This window comes from Pezoporus occidentalis, unplaced genomic scaffold (genome assembly GCF_034315485.1).
Source record: "Pezoporus occidentalis ecotype Australia unplaced genomic scaffold, CSIRO_AGI_Poc_V1 ctg3, whole genome shotgun sequence".
In the NCBI taxonomy this organism is placed as follows: Eukaryota; Metazoa; Chordata; class Aves; order Psittaciformes; family Psittacidae; genus Pezoporus; species Pezoporus occidentalis.
In genome coordinates, this window is record NW_026914940.1 from 10,302,674 (window position 1) to 10,317,439 (window position 14,766).

The 14,766-nt window shown below is 41.9% G+C and overlaps 1 protein-coding gene across 4 annotated transcripts in view; it reads right to left on the reverse strand.

Annotated features, from left to right (window-relative positions):
- The window catches only part of NSMCE2 (NSE2 (MMS21) homolog, SMC5-SMC6 complex SUMO ligase), a 133,685-nt gene that overhangs the window by 100,208 nt on the left and 18,711 nt on the right, over positions 1-14,766 (reverse strand). For all 4 annotated transcript variants that reach the window (XM_062627058.1, XM_062627057.1, XM_062627056.1 and 1 more), the window contains one exon: positions 4,805-4,911. In XM_062627058.1, the coding sequence (XP_062483042.1) occupies positions 4,805-4,911 (107 nt within the window). The remainder of the gene's footprint in view (positions 1-4,804; positions 4,912-14,766) is intronic.

Here is a 14,766-nt window from a genome sequence, read left to right on the forward strand (position 1 = left end):
TTCCTCCGCAGGATTAGATCCTACACACTTGGCCATGAAGATAATAAGTAATCTGCTCTAAATTACTGACAAAGTGAACAAGCGCCCCCTCCTATCCCCTGCCCAGTGAACTCGTCTAAAGGGAACTATTATCAAAAACAAAACAAATGCAAAAGTAGTTCCTGTATATTCTGTAGAGACAAAACTTCTCCCATACAAGGAACATGGTGCAAGGAACTCCTCCTCTTTGCCAAAGGAAGACTGATCACTTGACAAGGTGTGAAGTCACGCAGGCATGAATGACTAACACATCTATATATCAAACTCTATCAAGACATACACCTACATCAGTTGTATGTAGTTTTACAGATAAAACCCAACAAAGAACATGTTTAATCTCACTTCCTGTGTTCAAACTATAATTACCTTTCATCTAATTTACAGTTATAATTGTCTAAATCAGTTTCCATGCAGGACAATCAGAAAACAAAGATGTCAGCAGCCACTGACATGTTGATAGAAATGACTCACCTAGAACAACATGGGAATGCTGTTCTGAGCAGAACAGGGATCAAACATAGCACCAATATGGCTTTTAATTTTTCCATCTTTTTGTTCCAGCAAAACATCACCTCTTTCCCAGCACTCTTTCAACCAGCCTCTTCCTCATCTCTCTGTATGACCTCATGACTTCCTAAAACTATGTCCTTTACCTTTCCCCCTGCCTTTTGCCACTCTGTGCATCCTTAAACTGGCTCTTCAAATTCTTCTTAGACACATCTATGTTTTAATTCTACCTTACTCAGCTTCAGATTTTACCCTCCCTCACAGCGCCCAGGCTTAGCAAAAGGCAGACACAATTCAAGCAAGATAAACTGATGTTTGGCAAAGCAGAAACTTGCAAGAGGAAATACAAAGCAATCTCTGCCAGAGATGCCACTGCCACACTGAGCACTTTGCTGTCACCTCCAAAAGGAACAAAATAGCCCAGGTTCTCTTCCCTTGCAGAAGAGGAGAGGCAGGAATAACACAACATTGCAAAGTTTGCTATGCCTTCCTTGTTCTCTAGACCAGCCTGCAATAAATACATTGTAATTCCTTTCATTCAGAGAAGTCCATGACTTCAGAAAATTTACACCAGGTTTTACAGTCCCAAACAAGCCAAATGCTTGAAGAGCTGATACCGCGATCAGAGTTCACCACCAACACTCCTGCTAATCCAGAGAGCACAGTGGGAGTGAGAAAGCAGGCACAATATGCTGGCACACTGGCCACTTGAGAGCTCTCCCAGAGCTGGGGACACTTGAACTGGCTAAAGTCAGCCTGGGTCCCGATCACTTGGGTCCTCTGCAAGAGTACAAAGAAGCCTCCAAGAGATAGCTCCAGCTCCATCAATCTTTTGTTGTTACACTAAACATAAAAGTGCTGTCCAGGCTGCATGGAAAGGACCCAAATATTCGGTAATTTATTTTAACATAACTGTTAAAAGTGAAAAAAAGAAGCAGCAGTAGGAGTCCAGTCATTACACAGGTACAAGAAAATCCAGTGGCACCGGGAGTTTCCACAAACAAAGGATTTCCCACAGTCTATTGTTGGAAACAGGGTGATTCAACTGCTCATTTCTTGCTCAACAGGCTGCTGATTCTACCAGAAGAGGATGCTGGTGTGTTCCACCTTCTGCTTTCCACCTACTGAGCCTCCATCAGTAAAAACCCTGCCTTTTAAAAACATGTGACTATTTCATGCTAGTTAATAGTTGTACTTTTGTTGTACAGTATCACCTTTTTGTCAATGGCATTTAAAGGTACACATAATAAAACAATAAACTAGGAATTTTAACTGCCTCTGTAACCTTATCTTACTAACATCCAGTTGGACATTTCACTACAGGCTAGCGATCAGAAGGCGAAACACAGAATACAACACCCTTTCAGACCCACTGCTGCACGAGGCAACTAAAGACCAGAAAAAATGACAACATACAAACTCACAAAATAATCATATAAAATAGGTTTTGCAGCTTCAGATAAATACTGTTAACACTGCATATGAAAAACACTGCTTGTGACAATGGATGACCTGCTGCAGCTCCCCAGAGAAAGCCCTCAGGTCAGGAATTCACATGGAAGCAGGGAGCAAGCCAGTGGAGGCTATTTTAAACCAGAGCCTTTAAACAGCTACCTCCAGGTGCAGCCCTAAATTCAGCAACGGTTTCTGTTTCCCAGAAGTGGACTTTAAGCTGTCTCTGACAAGTAGCTGGGGATGCCCTGCGCAGTTCCAAGGCATGGCACATACCTATCCTCCCAAAACAAAGCACTAGCTGTTATTTTTCGGAGAACAGAATGTATCTGTTCTACTGCAGAAGTTTATTTCTCTACTCTTACTAATAAAGGCTTGCTCAGGATCCTGGCAGTGGAAAGTACAGAGAATTCCCTAAAGCAAGGTATGAAGCAGAGATAGGAGAAGTGTGGCTAGAGGCTAATAGATTAGCCATTATTGACTTTATAATCCACATAGACTCTTAAATGTGTTAAATGTCTTGGAGCTGCACTTTTAAAATGTTAGAAATGAAAGAACTGGGAAGAAGCTTGTTTTAGCAAAGCAAGGAGGAGTGTCTGACACTTAAATGTCACACATAAATGAGCTACATTAGGGAAAAGGGAGGAAAAATAAAAACCAGCCCTTCCAGGACTTCATATTTTTTGCACACAGGCATAGATATGCACACAGCAGATACTGTTGAATCCAGTCTTAAAAGTCATGAATGTATCATTGCCCTACTTACACCCACAAAAATACCTTAAGTTAAACCTGTGCTTAACTTAAAAGATCCTTTGTGAACGCATCTGAAGTAAACAGGATTTGTGCTTTGATGGTGAAAGCATGGGCTTAATCTTTATATTCCTGAGGATGAAGAAAGTGTCTTGCTTATACACAGGAACAATAAAAGAAGTCACACTGTTGAAAATCACTTGAAACAATAACACATCACTTAGTTAATAGCTTGCAATCAAAACATAAACCTACTGTATTTCACTCAAGTCTGGATACACATCATTAATCTCTAATAGTGTGAGGACTATGTTATGTTTTACTAAGAATGCTTTAAAAACCATGGATAGTCCAAATAAAAGGAAAAAGTTCTGATCCATCCAGTTGCTGACAAGTATAAACGTGGCGGTCTGCAATTATGGTCACATCTGAGTTGAAATGTGCATTTAAAGACTGCATGGGGAATACTGTACTTAATGCTGTCCTACATCTGCTGATGTAGACACAGGTTTTGACTCCTTTTAAACATGTAATATTTAATTATTTGAATGAAGATTTCTCAGTTAAGTGTCTGACTCAGGGTGATTTAAAAGATTTATTGAAGGAAAACCTTTCCATGAAATAAATCCCACGTAGGCATTACTCAGAGTAGAATTAGTGGAAAACAAATTGCTTTGCTCTCCTGATTTTGTTTTAAAAATAGCAAAAAAGCAATAGCAAGACAGATTTCATTGAAAAGCTCAACACACTTCAGAACACTGATTTCACATCTTCAAGGGAAATCAGGGGTTTGCCTTTTTGATGTAAATCCATACAAAACTGACACCTGAAAGTCTATTTGCAGCCACTAAAAATCAGTCACTTTGAAAGCTGCATTCTCCAAGCATGATGTGGCCCAAAAAAAGCGAAGCGATCAAGTGCAGAGTGCACTGAAACCGTCCGTTTCAACACCTGGATCTGCCGGGGAGCCTACACTTCCAACACCTGCCTGCCAATGGCCAGGCTGCGAGCGTCAGCAAGGAGCAAACTCGGGAGCCGTTTCCAGAGCGGTCAGGGAAGGACAGAAGCAGCGGCCGCGCACTGGAACCGCGGTAAGGGGGTTACAGAGCCGAGTCCGACAGCCCGGGACCGACAACGAGGGGTTGACAGGAGCGCCGTGAGGCACCATGAGGGGACGGCGGCGCGGGAACGGTGCTGACGGGGGGATGCGTGCGAGCACCACAGAGTCGAGCACGCGGCCGCGCACCGGGCAGCCCCGCGCCGCACACCGCGGCCCGCGGGGAGCGCAACCGCGGCGCCCCCTAGTGGCCAGTGCTGCGGCCGCCCCGCCGCGCCCCGGCCCTCTGCCGCGAACGGCAGAACGGGAGGAACGCTCCGAACGCTGGGCTCTGCTGCCTGACCCACGGCGTCCTCCCTCAGCCCGGTCTGCTGATGGAAAGGGGATTCCCAACGCGTGCTCCCCACGCTCCATGCACGTCGCCCCGGCAACTGCCATCACGCTCAACGAGCCAGCAACCCCCAAACGTGCCGGAATGAGACAGCTCTTGCACATACGGGCAGTCAGGGAGCAAGTGAGACCCTTGATGACTGAGCAAACGATTAAGAAGCTCACCCTTTATTAAGCACCAGGACATTCATACAGCAGGTAGGCTTTGGAAACCAGGTTCTGGAAACCAGGCTCCCACTGCCACAACCACTTTATTCCTGAAATCAGCTGCCTCATTCATTATGCAGCTTCCATCCTCCGCAGTACACGAAGCAGGTACCAGCTGAGACTATGGTGTCTTAACTACAGATCCCCAGTCATCCCCAAAGCACTGCTCATCCCATATCCCAACAGGTACAGGAGTTTTGTGGGGAGCAATTAGAAACTGCATCACACAGCATGCGAGCTGGTTAGAAAAATTAACAGTTGTACTGGCAACTTCAGTACTTTATGACTGTCAAAGATGTCCCTTCCTATGTATTATTTTAATGTAACATTTGTATCTATTGAAAGATAATGTTTAAATAAGGACATGCTTTCGTAACTTTGGCATAAGTGGCAGTTTACCTGATTCACCGTTTCTTCAATTGCCCTCATATAATGATTAAGTTCTCTGTCCATTGCAGCATATTCTATCATGACTTTCTCCATGCTGTTAACATCCTCTACATCATCTGCAAAACAAAAAATATTGTACATGGATGATCAGTTACATTGTTTTTAGGCAGCATTTTTTCTTTGCAGATATAGAGACAAGTATTAATGCCGCAAATATCTAAAGCATCTGTAAGGCACGGCAGGTGCTTTCAAACTCTTCGGCATTACTTTTTGCCTATTTTGCAGCTGTGGACCTTGCCATTTCTTGGGTAACTTGAACAAACAGCTTACTCAGAAAGACACTTCCCTGGTTTCATGTGAACAAGAGAGAGTGTGTGTGATTTCATCTACCAACACCTAGTCATTAGGCAATCGGGATATTTTCTGCAAAAGTTATATTTCATGACTCATCACACTGCCTCAGAAATAGTCAGAAGAGACTTAAATGCCCTCTCAGTACAGTATAGTTCAGAGCTATAATTAGACCCCTTATCCCCAATAAACATAGTTACTGAAAAATCAAAACAGAGCCAGCATTTTATAACACAGGAAATAATGGGATACTGAATAGCATTGGTGAATCAAGCAGTAAAATTTTAATTGCCAGTGAAAATCAATGAACACCGGACATGTGCTTAGTAATTCACATCCACTTTTATTCTCTTCTGCATTTCTCCTAATCTCACTCCTTTCCTCTCTAACTACACCTCTGCTTTCCCATTCTAATGTTGCTGTGCATCTACTTAGCTGGATAAGGACCCTTCATAGATGCTACAGGGCTGAACAGCCACAGCTGTATCTCCTGACACATGCATGTACCACACTGAACACTGCCAGCTGCAGGAGGACTGCCAGCCATGAGCCCCTCACCCTTAGAAATTAGAAACACAAGTTTCTGCTCCTCCTGCTCCCATTATTCCTACCCTGCAGTTCCAGGTAAAGAGAAAACAGCAGAAAGCAGCTGGAAGCTGTGAAAGAGCCCCAAAATCTGCCATGCACCATTAGGAGTTGCAATTTCATGGAGTATTCTTCTTTAAAACGAGTTTAAGTAGCCAATCTGTGCTGTTAATTTGAGGCAGAAAATCATGGTAGAGCTTTTTAAATTAGTTTTGTTTGTGAAGAAAATGTCTTCTGATCTGGCAAGCTAGTGCGCTTCCTAAGCTGCTAACTATATTAATATGCTAGAGCACAGAAATCTCTCTCTGCAGAAAGCTGACATAAAGCATTGTATACGGCCGTCTCAGCTTGAGGGCAAAATCTGATGTGTTGCTGAAACACATCACCGAGGGAAAGGAGCTTCTCACCATATGAAAAAAAAGATGCATCCAGGAGACAGAAGGAAAGGCGCTAAGATGTATTTACACCAAAAAGTTACATAATAAGCCATACTATTTTGTGAACATGGCAATTAGAGTCATGATGTTTCCCTTAATTAGATACAGGCTTGGTATGTATCCATTTTTCATTAAGCAGATGAATGGATGGTGCAGACACAATCTTGGCATTCCTGCAGTTTTCTTCTGAATAATCAGCATTTCCCTCTCCCTTTTCCCTTCCCTCCCACCCAATTTCCATATCCTATCGGGTAACTATGATCATGCTCTTTTTCCTTCCTGCTAGGAAGCATATGAAGTGCCTCCTTCAAGGCTGACACAAATGGCACTCCATGAATCACAGGAAAGGTTTGTGTAGCAAGGAACTGTCATTCTCCTCCCATGGTCAAAATGAATCATATCCACGACATAAGGAAAGTACTGTGGCCTAAATCTTTTATTTTTCAGGGGAAGAGAAGTGCACTGTTAAACACCAAGAGAGCTGTATCAACGCCCTCTTTCCTAAAAGTTACAAAAAGCTTTAGGTAAAGAATAATAATGTTACAACTTGAGAGATGCATTAAAATAAAGCTCAAAGGGGTGGAACAGAGCTCAGGTATGAGGGATATTAGCTGTAAATACATCCTGCCCTACATTCTTCATGTACTGACCATTCCACCTATCCACTGGCTTGTTTTAAGTCCCTGTGATGTTCAGTGCTGTTTCCCATTGCTATTCTTTTATGCACATGAAGTATGTCATACATACTGGAAAACTGCTGAATGTGTCACTAACACATGATCATAGCCTGCCCTTGAAGGCGTTATGGACATAAAGATAGATCTGAAGGACTGTATACAGGTCAGCTGTTCTCCATCTCCTATTTCTGCTCTTTGACAGGTATTAGAGTCCATTTTCTATCTGCAGTTCAATCCATAGTCCAAAGTGCTGAAAGCTAAGAGAAAATGTCTCATGTTGTTCCCACCCACTTACCTCCCCATGTCCTAAACAACATTTAAAAGAAAACTTACATTACAGGCTATTCTACTTGTCTTTAAAAACCTCTCCTTGTCTCACATTACACACTGCAATAACCTGCTGAGCATGGCTGCTCTGCTCCCACCACGCTCTCCCTTCCCCTGATGAGCTCAGAGCACTTCTGCTCCTCCCTGGTAAGGAGCAGATGCAGAGCAGAGCTTAGGTGCACATGATAACAAGCCGTGGGTGACTGCGTGGGGATATAAAGTTTTACAGCTCATCAAGGCAGGGATCCCAGCACCTTCAACGTTTCCTTACAACAGACTTCACCACAGATTTATCAGAACACACCCGCTGACCTGATCTTACCGGGGAACAAGAAATGAGGGAAAAGAAAAAGTATCTAGATTAGATACAAGGAAAAAGTTCTTCCCTGTGAGGGTGCTGAGGCACTGGCACAGGGCCCCCAGAGAAGCTGTGGCTGCCTCATCCCTGGAAGTGCTCAAGGCCAGGTTGGACAGGGCTTGGAGCAACCTGCTCTAGCGGAAGGTGTCCCTGCCCATGGCAGCGGGTTGGAACTCGATGAGATTTAATGTCCATTCCAACTCAAAACATTCTATGATTCTAAAGATGTATCGCCCCTCTCTACCTTCCTACAACTCACTCTCCCAAATCCCACCAACCCATTAGCTTAACAGCACTACAATATTAAGAAGCATCAAAATTTAATAATCATATCAAGCTTTTGAAAGATTCAACAGGCACTGTCCATTATGCACTCTGCAAGCCCTGCTGCTACTTTTATTTCAGTTGCAGGGAGGGCAGTAGAGATTGATGGTAAAGAGATTCAAAGCACAGTCTTCCAGCAGACTGCAACCACATTATCTGCTGAATAGCCTCCAGCCAGACTCCAGCTACAAAGCCAGCTAACTCTCCAAAGTACTCAAACCTTGCACTCTGCAGGCCAACAACCTAGCTCAACATCAAAATCAAAGGCTGGATCAGTGCCTTTCTGTTATCTGATCAAAATTTATCCTAATCTTGTTTCTAATTCATATCTTAGGAATGCATTCCAAACCCTCTGCATCTGCTTTTAGCTACTGCCACAAAATACCATCAAAGTTGCATACTATAGTTAAGTCTCCTTGTTATCTAGGCTAAATATGTTGAGTTTAGTAAGCGTTTCTCCACAAGTCCTTATCCTCACCACCCAGAGATTATACATTTTGCAATATTATATCTTTTACTCACAGAAAGCCCAGTTCAAGGCCATAATTGTCATTTTCAAAGGCGCACGTGCATCATCTTAAAATTAGCTGACTGAATATGGACGCTTCATGAATTCCAGCTTGCAGGACTTTATGATCCCTTTTCATCATGGAAACAAGGATACTATTCTGAAAAGTCTTCCCAGATATTAAATAACAAAATTACATAAAGACACTAGCAAGAGTTCAATTTCTCATTTCCAGTGAGACCAAACTGATCATGCTCAGCTGCTTTGTTGCTGATTCAAACTGAAATCAATCAGGGCTGGGTTACATATTATGAACCCCGCAGTGTTAAAACAGAAATCGCAATAACAGAATAGAGTCAAGTCAGTGCTGGTTTAATACTCCCTGTATTAACACTCTCCTAAAATGCCAACCGCTTTTCCAGAACTTGCATTTCCTTCTAACGTGCGAGTTCTTATTTACTTGAGTTCCCTGTACACATCCACAAGCCAACACAACTTCTCAAGATTTATCAGAAGTACCTCTTTTTCTCTGCAAAAGTTACAACATCGGTATTTGCTTATTTAGGGTATTACAGCTGTCCTGCAGCCAACAGAAGCAGCCTGTGGTGGAAGTGAGTATCTCAAACACAAAATAGTCTGGAATACCATAAAATTACAGGAAAGATCTAAGTCTACAAATATAACAGTCCTTAAAGTGAATGTTTAAGCACAGACAACACGGATTAACATAAATACATCTATAAACACTCTCGTATCTTTACAGTATTGGCTAACAAAAGTTAAACTTTCAATGTAAAGAAAACAGGACAGTCAGTTATGCCTCTTGTACTACATATTAGATCAATTTGACTTTCAAAGCTACACACTGTTTTTTCTATCAGGCTCTCCCAGCGCTCAAGGCAGAGGAGGAATGGTGTACCATTGCCCATAAATTTTGACAGTAGATTTCAGACTTTTAAAACACATGTAACACAAACATCTGTCACTTGAGCCAATAGCAACAGCAGTAGTAGGCAGTTGTCTTCATACGCACCAGGAGCAGATAAAATACACACTTTGCCAGCAGGTTTCACGTTACTGCTGACAGCAGAGGAACACAAGCTCCCCAACTCTTTGATTTAGCTCCATGCTCTGGAGGAGAACGTACATTCTTCATTCAGGATACAGCTAAGCATTTTTGTTGTTGTTTTTAGCAAGTACTTCATTTTCAACACCAAAAGTGCAAAGACACCCTCTGTGCCCCCAGTTTTGGTCTATTCAAAACTGTCGGTAATTCAAGTTGGACAATACATCTTGAGAAAAACCATCAAACAACCCACTCTCTTTAGGAACAGATTCACAAAACACTTGGAAAAGACAGCAGCAAGATATCCCTCTACTGTCTAGATGCTCAGGAAGTGAGAGGACACAGGCCTATGTAGGAGACCACTGCATGTTTCCCTCCATCTACAGATGCGTGAACCCCACCACAGTACTTCAGCCTATACAGACCAAGAGAAACTTGAGGAGACTGCTTCTGCAGCACCAAGGGTGCATTTTCATTTCTCCTTCAGATCCATGGACAGCTCCTCAGAAAACTCACACCAAAGGACATTTCTTAGGAAATCTTATCTCCCTGACCCGTAACATATTTGATCTATTAGGCTGCAAAAAAAAGAGCAGAATGCTACAACATAAAATTCTAAACTAAAAGAAATTAGAATTGATACAAAGGAACATAGACCAGAGAAAACAAATTTCACCTCCTGAATGCAGGTGTCCTCACGTTAAAACCAGAGAAACATCTGAAAGTAGAGTGCCCCAAAATCTCCATGGAGCCCTTTGGATAGAGAGCTAATCATCTGCTAATCAACTGCAATTCATAAGAGAAGAAAAATCATAGCTGATTGGAGGGCCAACAACCATATATAATATGCTTTCATATACACAGAGTCAGGAGACTGAGCATGCACAACTGATTTTTCAGACCAATACCTCCACCTAGATGCCCATAAAAAGTCAGTATGTCTTCCAAATGAGATTGCATCAATGAGAGAAAGAGAAACCTAATCTAGGGGGCCCTGCTTGAGCAGGGAGAGGTCCCTTTCAACCTCAACCAGCCTGTGATTCTGTGATATTCCTCTTTATTCAGCAACCTTATCTCTAAACCATTCTTCTGGAAGATGGTTGAATGTTAGTTCAAGTTCAAGTCCTCTCAAGCAAACAAGGAAATTGAATCAGAGCTTCCTATATTCTATCAATTAAAAAAAATCTGAGTTGAAAGAATAGAAGTGAGAGGAGTGTGGGGCTTGTAAAGGAAAAGACCAGCACAGAACACCACCATTACCTGACTGTGCCCGCACTTGCACCAGAACTATCACTTGTGACTGATTTCTAAAGTTCCATCTTATTTTTCCATTTGGCTTCCATTAAGAAATTACAAATCAAACCACAGTACTTGGATTCAGGTCAAGCATTTTGCTGTACCTGAGTTAAGTCTTCTGAGATTTTAGTTCAGAAAGCAAAAGGCCACGCTTTTCAGTCTGGATTTGTTTTACTCAGCAAATGACTGAAAAATATGCTCAATTATACATTTCTCCCTGTTTTGGTTTATTTTTTTAAGTAAGATGAGCCAAGAGCATGTGTCAGATTACAGACTACTCATGACAAAAAACACCCTCATCTTGTGTTACAAACAATTTCCCTGTAGGCTATGAGAGTCTGAAATGGGAAGAGGTAAGATTCAGTGACCCAGGAGGCTCCTGCCAATCCCATGAAAATGAGACCCAAGAACATTATATTGTAGAGTCAGAAGTTCAACAGAAACAGACCATGCAGGGTCTGAGTGCCACCCATCTTGGCTGCTGAATGCCCAGTTTCAAACATCTCAAGGGCCCAGCGTTTCCAACGAGTGGGTGCCACACGCATTCTGAAAACAGAGTCATCTCAGAGTGGGCACAGAGAAGCTGAGGCACCCAGTATTACTAAGCCCTTGTGAAAATACCTTACTATATTATTCTATAATAATCATGAAACTTTTGCTCAACATGAAACTCTCTTAAACCCCATCACCAGCCAAACTAGGCCAACAGTGCTTTTGAAAGCAACTTACTGTACTTTTTTTCTTTGAGACTACCAGGGGAAGGCTAAAAAGTCATAATGATCCCACTTTAGACTTGAGAGCAGTAACAAAGATCTATCTTACCAGATATTTCTGACACAACATCCAAACAGACTGCAACAAACAGAAGGGCAATACCTTCAAACACCTATTGACACTGTGGTAATTCCTAATGAAATAAACAGGGCTCTCACAGAGAGTTTGATTTAGCAAAACACTCCAACATGCGCTGACATGCTTTGCTGTGTAAAATTCAAAGTAAAATACTATTTAACACCAATAGAGATGGTTTAATTTAGGCTGAGGCACACAAATAATAAAGTCATCAACTAATCCGTCACAAGTAAACAGTTTGCTATGGAAAAAAAAAAAAGAGAAAAAGGTCTTTGTACCACAGCTACATATTTTTTGCTACTGTAACCTCTGTATTTGATGCCACACATTCAGCACCAAGACATGAATACAGGTAATGTCTACACACTTCCCCAAACGAAAACGGATGGATGATTGACTAAATATCGAATTCTTTACTGTGAGGATAGTGACGGACTGGCACGGGTTGCACAGAGAAGCCGTGGATGCCCCTTTCCTGGCAGTGTTCAAGGCCAGGCTGGGCAGGGCCTTGAGCAACCTGGTCTAGTAAAGGCAGGGCTGGATCCCCATGGCAGGAGGTTGCACTAAATGATCTTGAATGTCGTTTCCAACCCAAACCATCCTATGATTCTATGATCAAGGCCCATACAATTCTCTCCCTTCGGACAGAAGAGAACGGCACCTGACCAGCACTCTTCTGCACTCACTGAATTCCAAGGTGATAGTGAGGTTAATCTTAATTTTACCAATTAGCACATGATTAATTTTGCAGAAAGACCAACTTGAAGTTAATAAAGACAGTGTGGTAGTAAGCAGAAGCACTGAAAGGAGGATAAAGCATTTACAAGATGCAACAGTTTTGAGAAGCAACTCAAGCTCTCCTTCCCAGGCATTCACCCTTGTTCTCTGTTTCTGCTCTGCTGCCCCTTAGCTAGGATAATACAACTTTCCATGGGGTGGTATTATAGACTGGATTAATGACACAATCCAAGCTAAAAATAGCATTCTGTCCTCCAAAACCAAACCAAACAAACCCCAAACACATGTAACTGAATCTGAGGTGTACATATACAAAGTTGTACCAGGACAATTGAGGGGGTGGCAAACTGTAGCAGTGTGGAGTTGGGGGGTGGAAAAACTTCTTGGTCCAACTAGTTTGCCAAGAAAAAGGTAGCAAAACCACACCTGTATTTTCTAAGCAAGTAAAAGGCACATGTTATCTTCACAGAGAAAGCTGACAAATCTCTAATAAAACAAAGAACAAAACCCTCTGTTTTACTAACTATATATATCTATATATATATATGTCTGCCTCTCTTCTCAGTGGATTTCAATGTATGATGAAATTAAGGTTGAAAACAACATTCACTAATAATTTTAATGGGAAAGGATTTTCCTATGACTAAGAAGCTTCTCGCCTGTGGAGGCGTGGGCATGCCTACACCACACAGTGGAGCACAGTTCTGAGCCCTGAGCTGCTGCTGACCTTGCCTTCCTCAGAACCAGGGATGGGAGGGCTGGGAGTATTTAAAACCAAGGGTCTGGTGCTGTCCTCCCCATCCCCACATCCTCCTCTCAGAACCTGACATGGTAATATTAGAATCTGGGCAAAAATGTTCTTGGCGTATTTTCCCTCTCAAGGAACAGTGAAATATTCGTTAAGGTGTTGTAATTGTAACTCTCTGATCCCTCAGAATGCTTTCTAAAAGTACTATTTCAGATTGTTTTATTTCAAGATGTTTAATGGGCATTTACAATCTCCATAAAAGATTCACAGGCTGCTTTATCACTGATTTCCACTGGAAAGGAATGCAGCAAAATCACTTTTTTATTATTTCTTACAATTCCAATAAGTTAATTTCCAACTTGTCAGAACTTTCTTTATAAGAAGCACAATTTCTTCTGTATTACACAAAATCTCTACTTGCACATTATTAATTCTACAGAGATAACACACTCCTTTTTTGTTTACAAGTCAACTCTGTTAATGTTTTCTGTTGTCAATAGCCAATTCTCCCCTTATTTTAAACTGCATTGACAGGTGGATGATAAATATTTTAGTGTGCACTGCAAGTCTGTCTCTAATGAAAGGCACAGTTATCCAGCAGTGAACAATACCATTAGGTTTTTCAGAGAAAAAAAAGCTGTGCTTGAGTTAATGAACCTATTACATTTCTCATCTCAGAGAAGCTCATTCAAAGTGCACCTTCATCACACTAAATCCAGCAGTTACTTGGAATTTCTACCATTTGAAGGAAAAAGGAAATGGGCTGGAAAGACATTTCAGTAAAAAATAAAAGTCATTAAAGAAAGGAAAATAAACCCTTTTCATTCAAGACCTTCAGACTTCTCATAAACAGTACTTCTCTGTCCGCAATTAGAAGCAGTCTAGCTCAGAGACCAAGCTAACAAGCCCTCATCAGAGCTTATTTAATCAGATATAATGTTTCAGTAAATACAACTATCTCACGTCTGGGTTCAAGCTACCATAATATCCAAGTCTGGTGCAGATAGATCCAATTCAAAATCTAATTGCATAGACTAGACATGCTGCATGTGGCACCACAAGAAACCGGAGGCACATGCTGCATCACCAATGGCCTGGCCAGAAAACAGGGCCATGCCGTAGGACTGTGGGCGCAGTTTCAGAACAGAGGCAGTCTCACTCTCGGTCCCTCATTGCATACTCCCTTCATACTTTAGGTGTCAGTACTAGTGCTTGTGCATGAACTACTCAACAAACTGGTCCCACTAAAACAAAGTGAGCTGTTCTTTCTAATGCAAGCAACGCCTGATGAGCAGCCTGCAGTGTGCATGAGCTCTAGGACAAGTTTAAGCAGTAGGACACGTATCAAACAGGAAGGTTAAGACTAAGATAATCCTTCACTTCAAGACGACCCAGCACTGAGTTATTTTAGCTCAGTTCAGTGGTCAGTTATTTCTATTTCCACACCAAAAATACCCACAGAACCCAAACCAAGTTTCCACAACCAACAGCAACAGCTTCATGCAAACACAAACGAACACTCTTCCAGCACTCAAAATCTAACATTATTGACCTAACATGAAACAGCTGAGGGAGGAAAAATGCCAAAATACGCCAGGTTTTTAAATGTCAAATATTTTGATCAGATACTTCCAAGCATAATGTCTCTTTTTTCTCTGAACCCACACAGTCTCCCCTTCTACGTTTTTGTATTTCTGCTTCTAC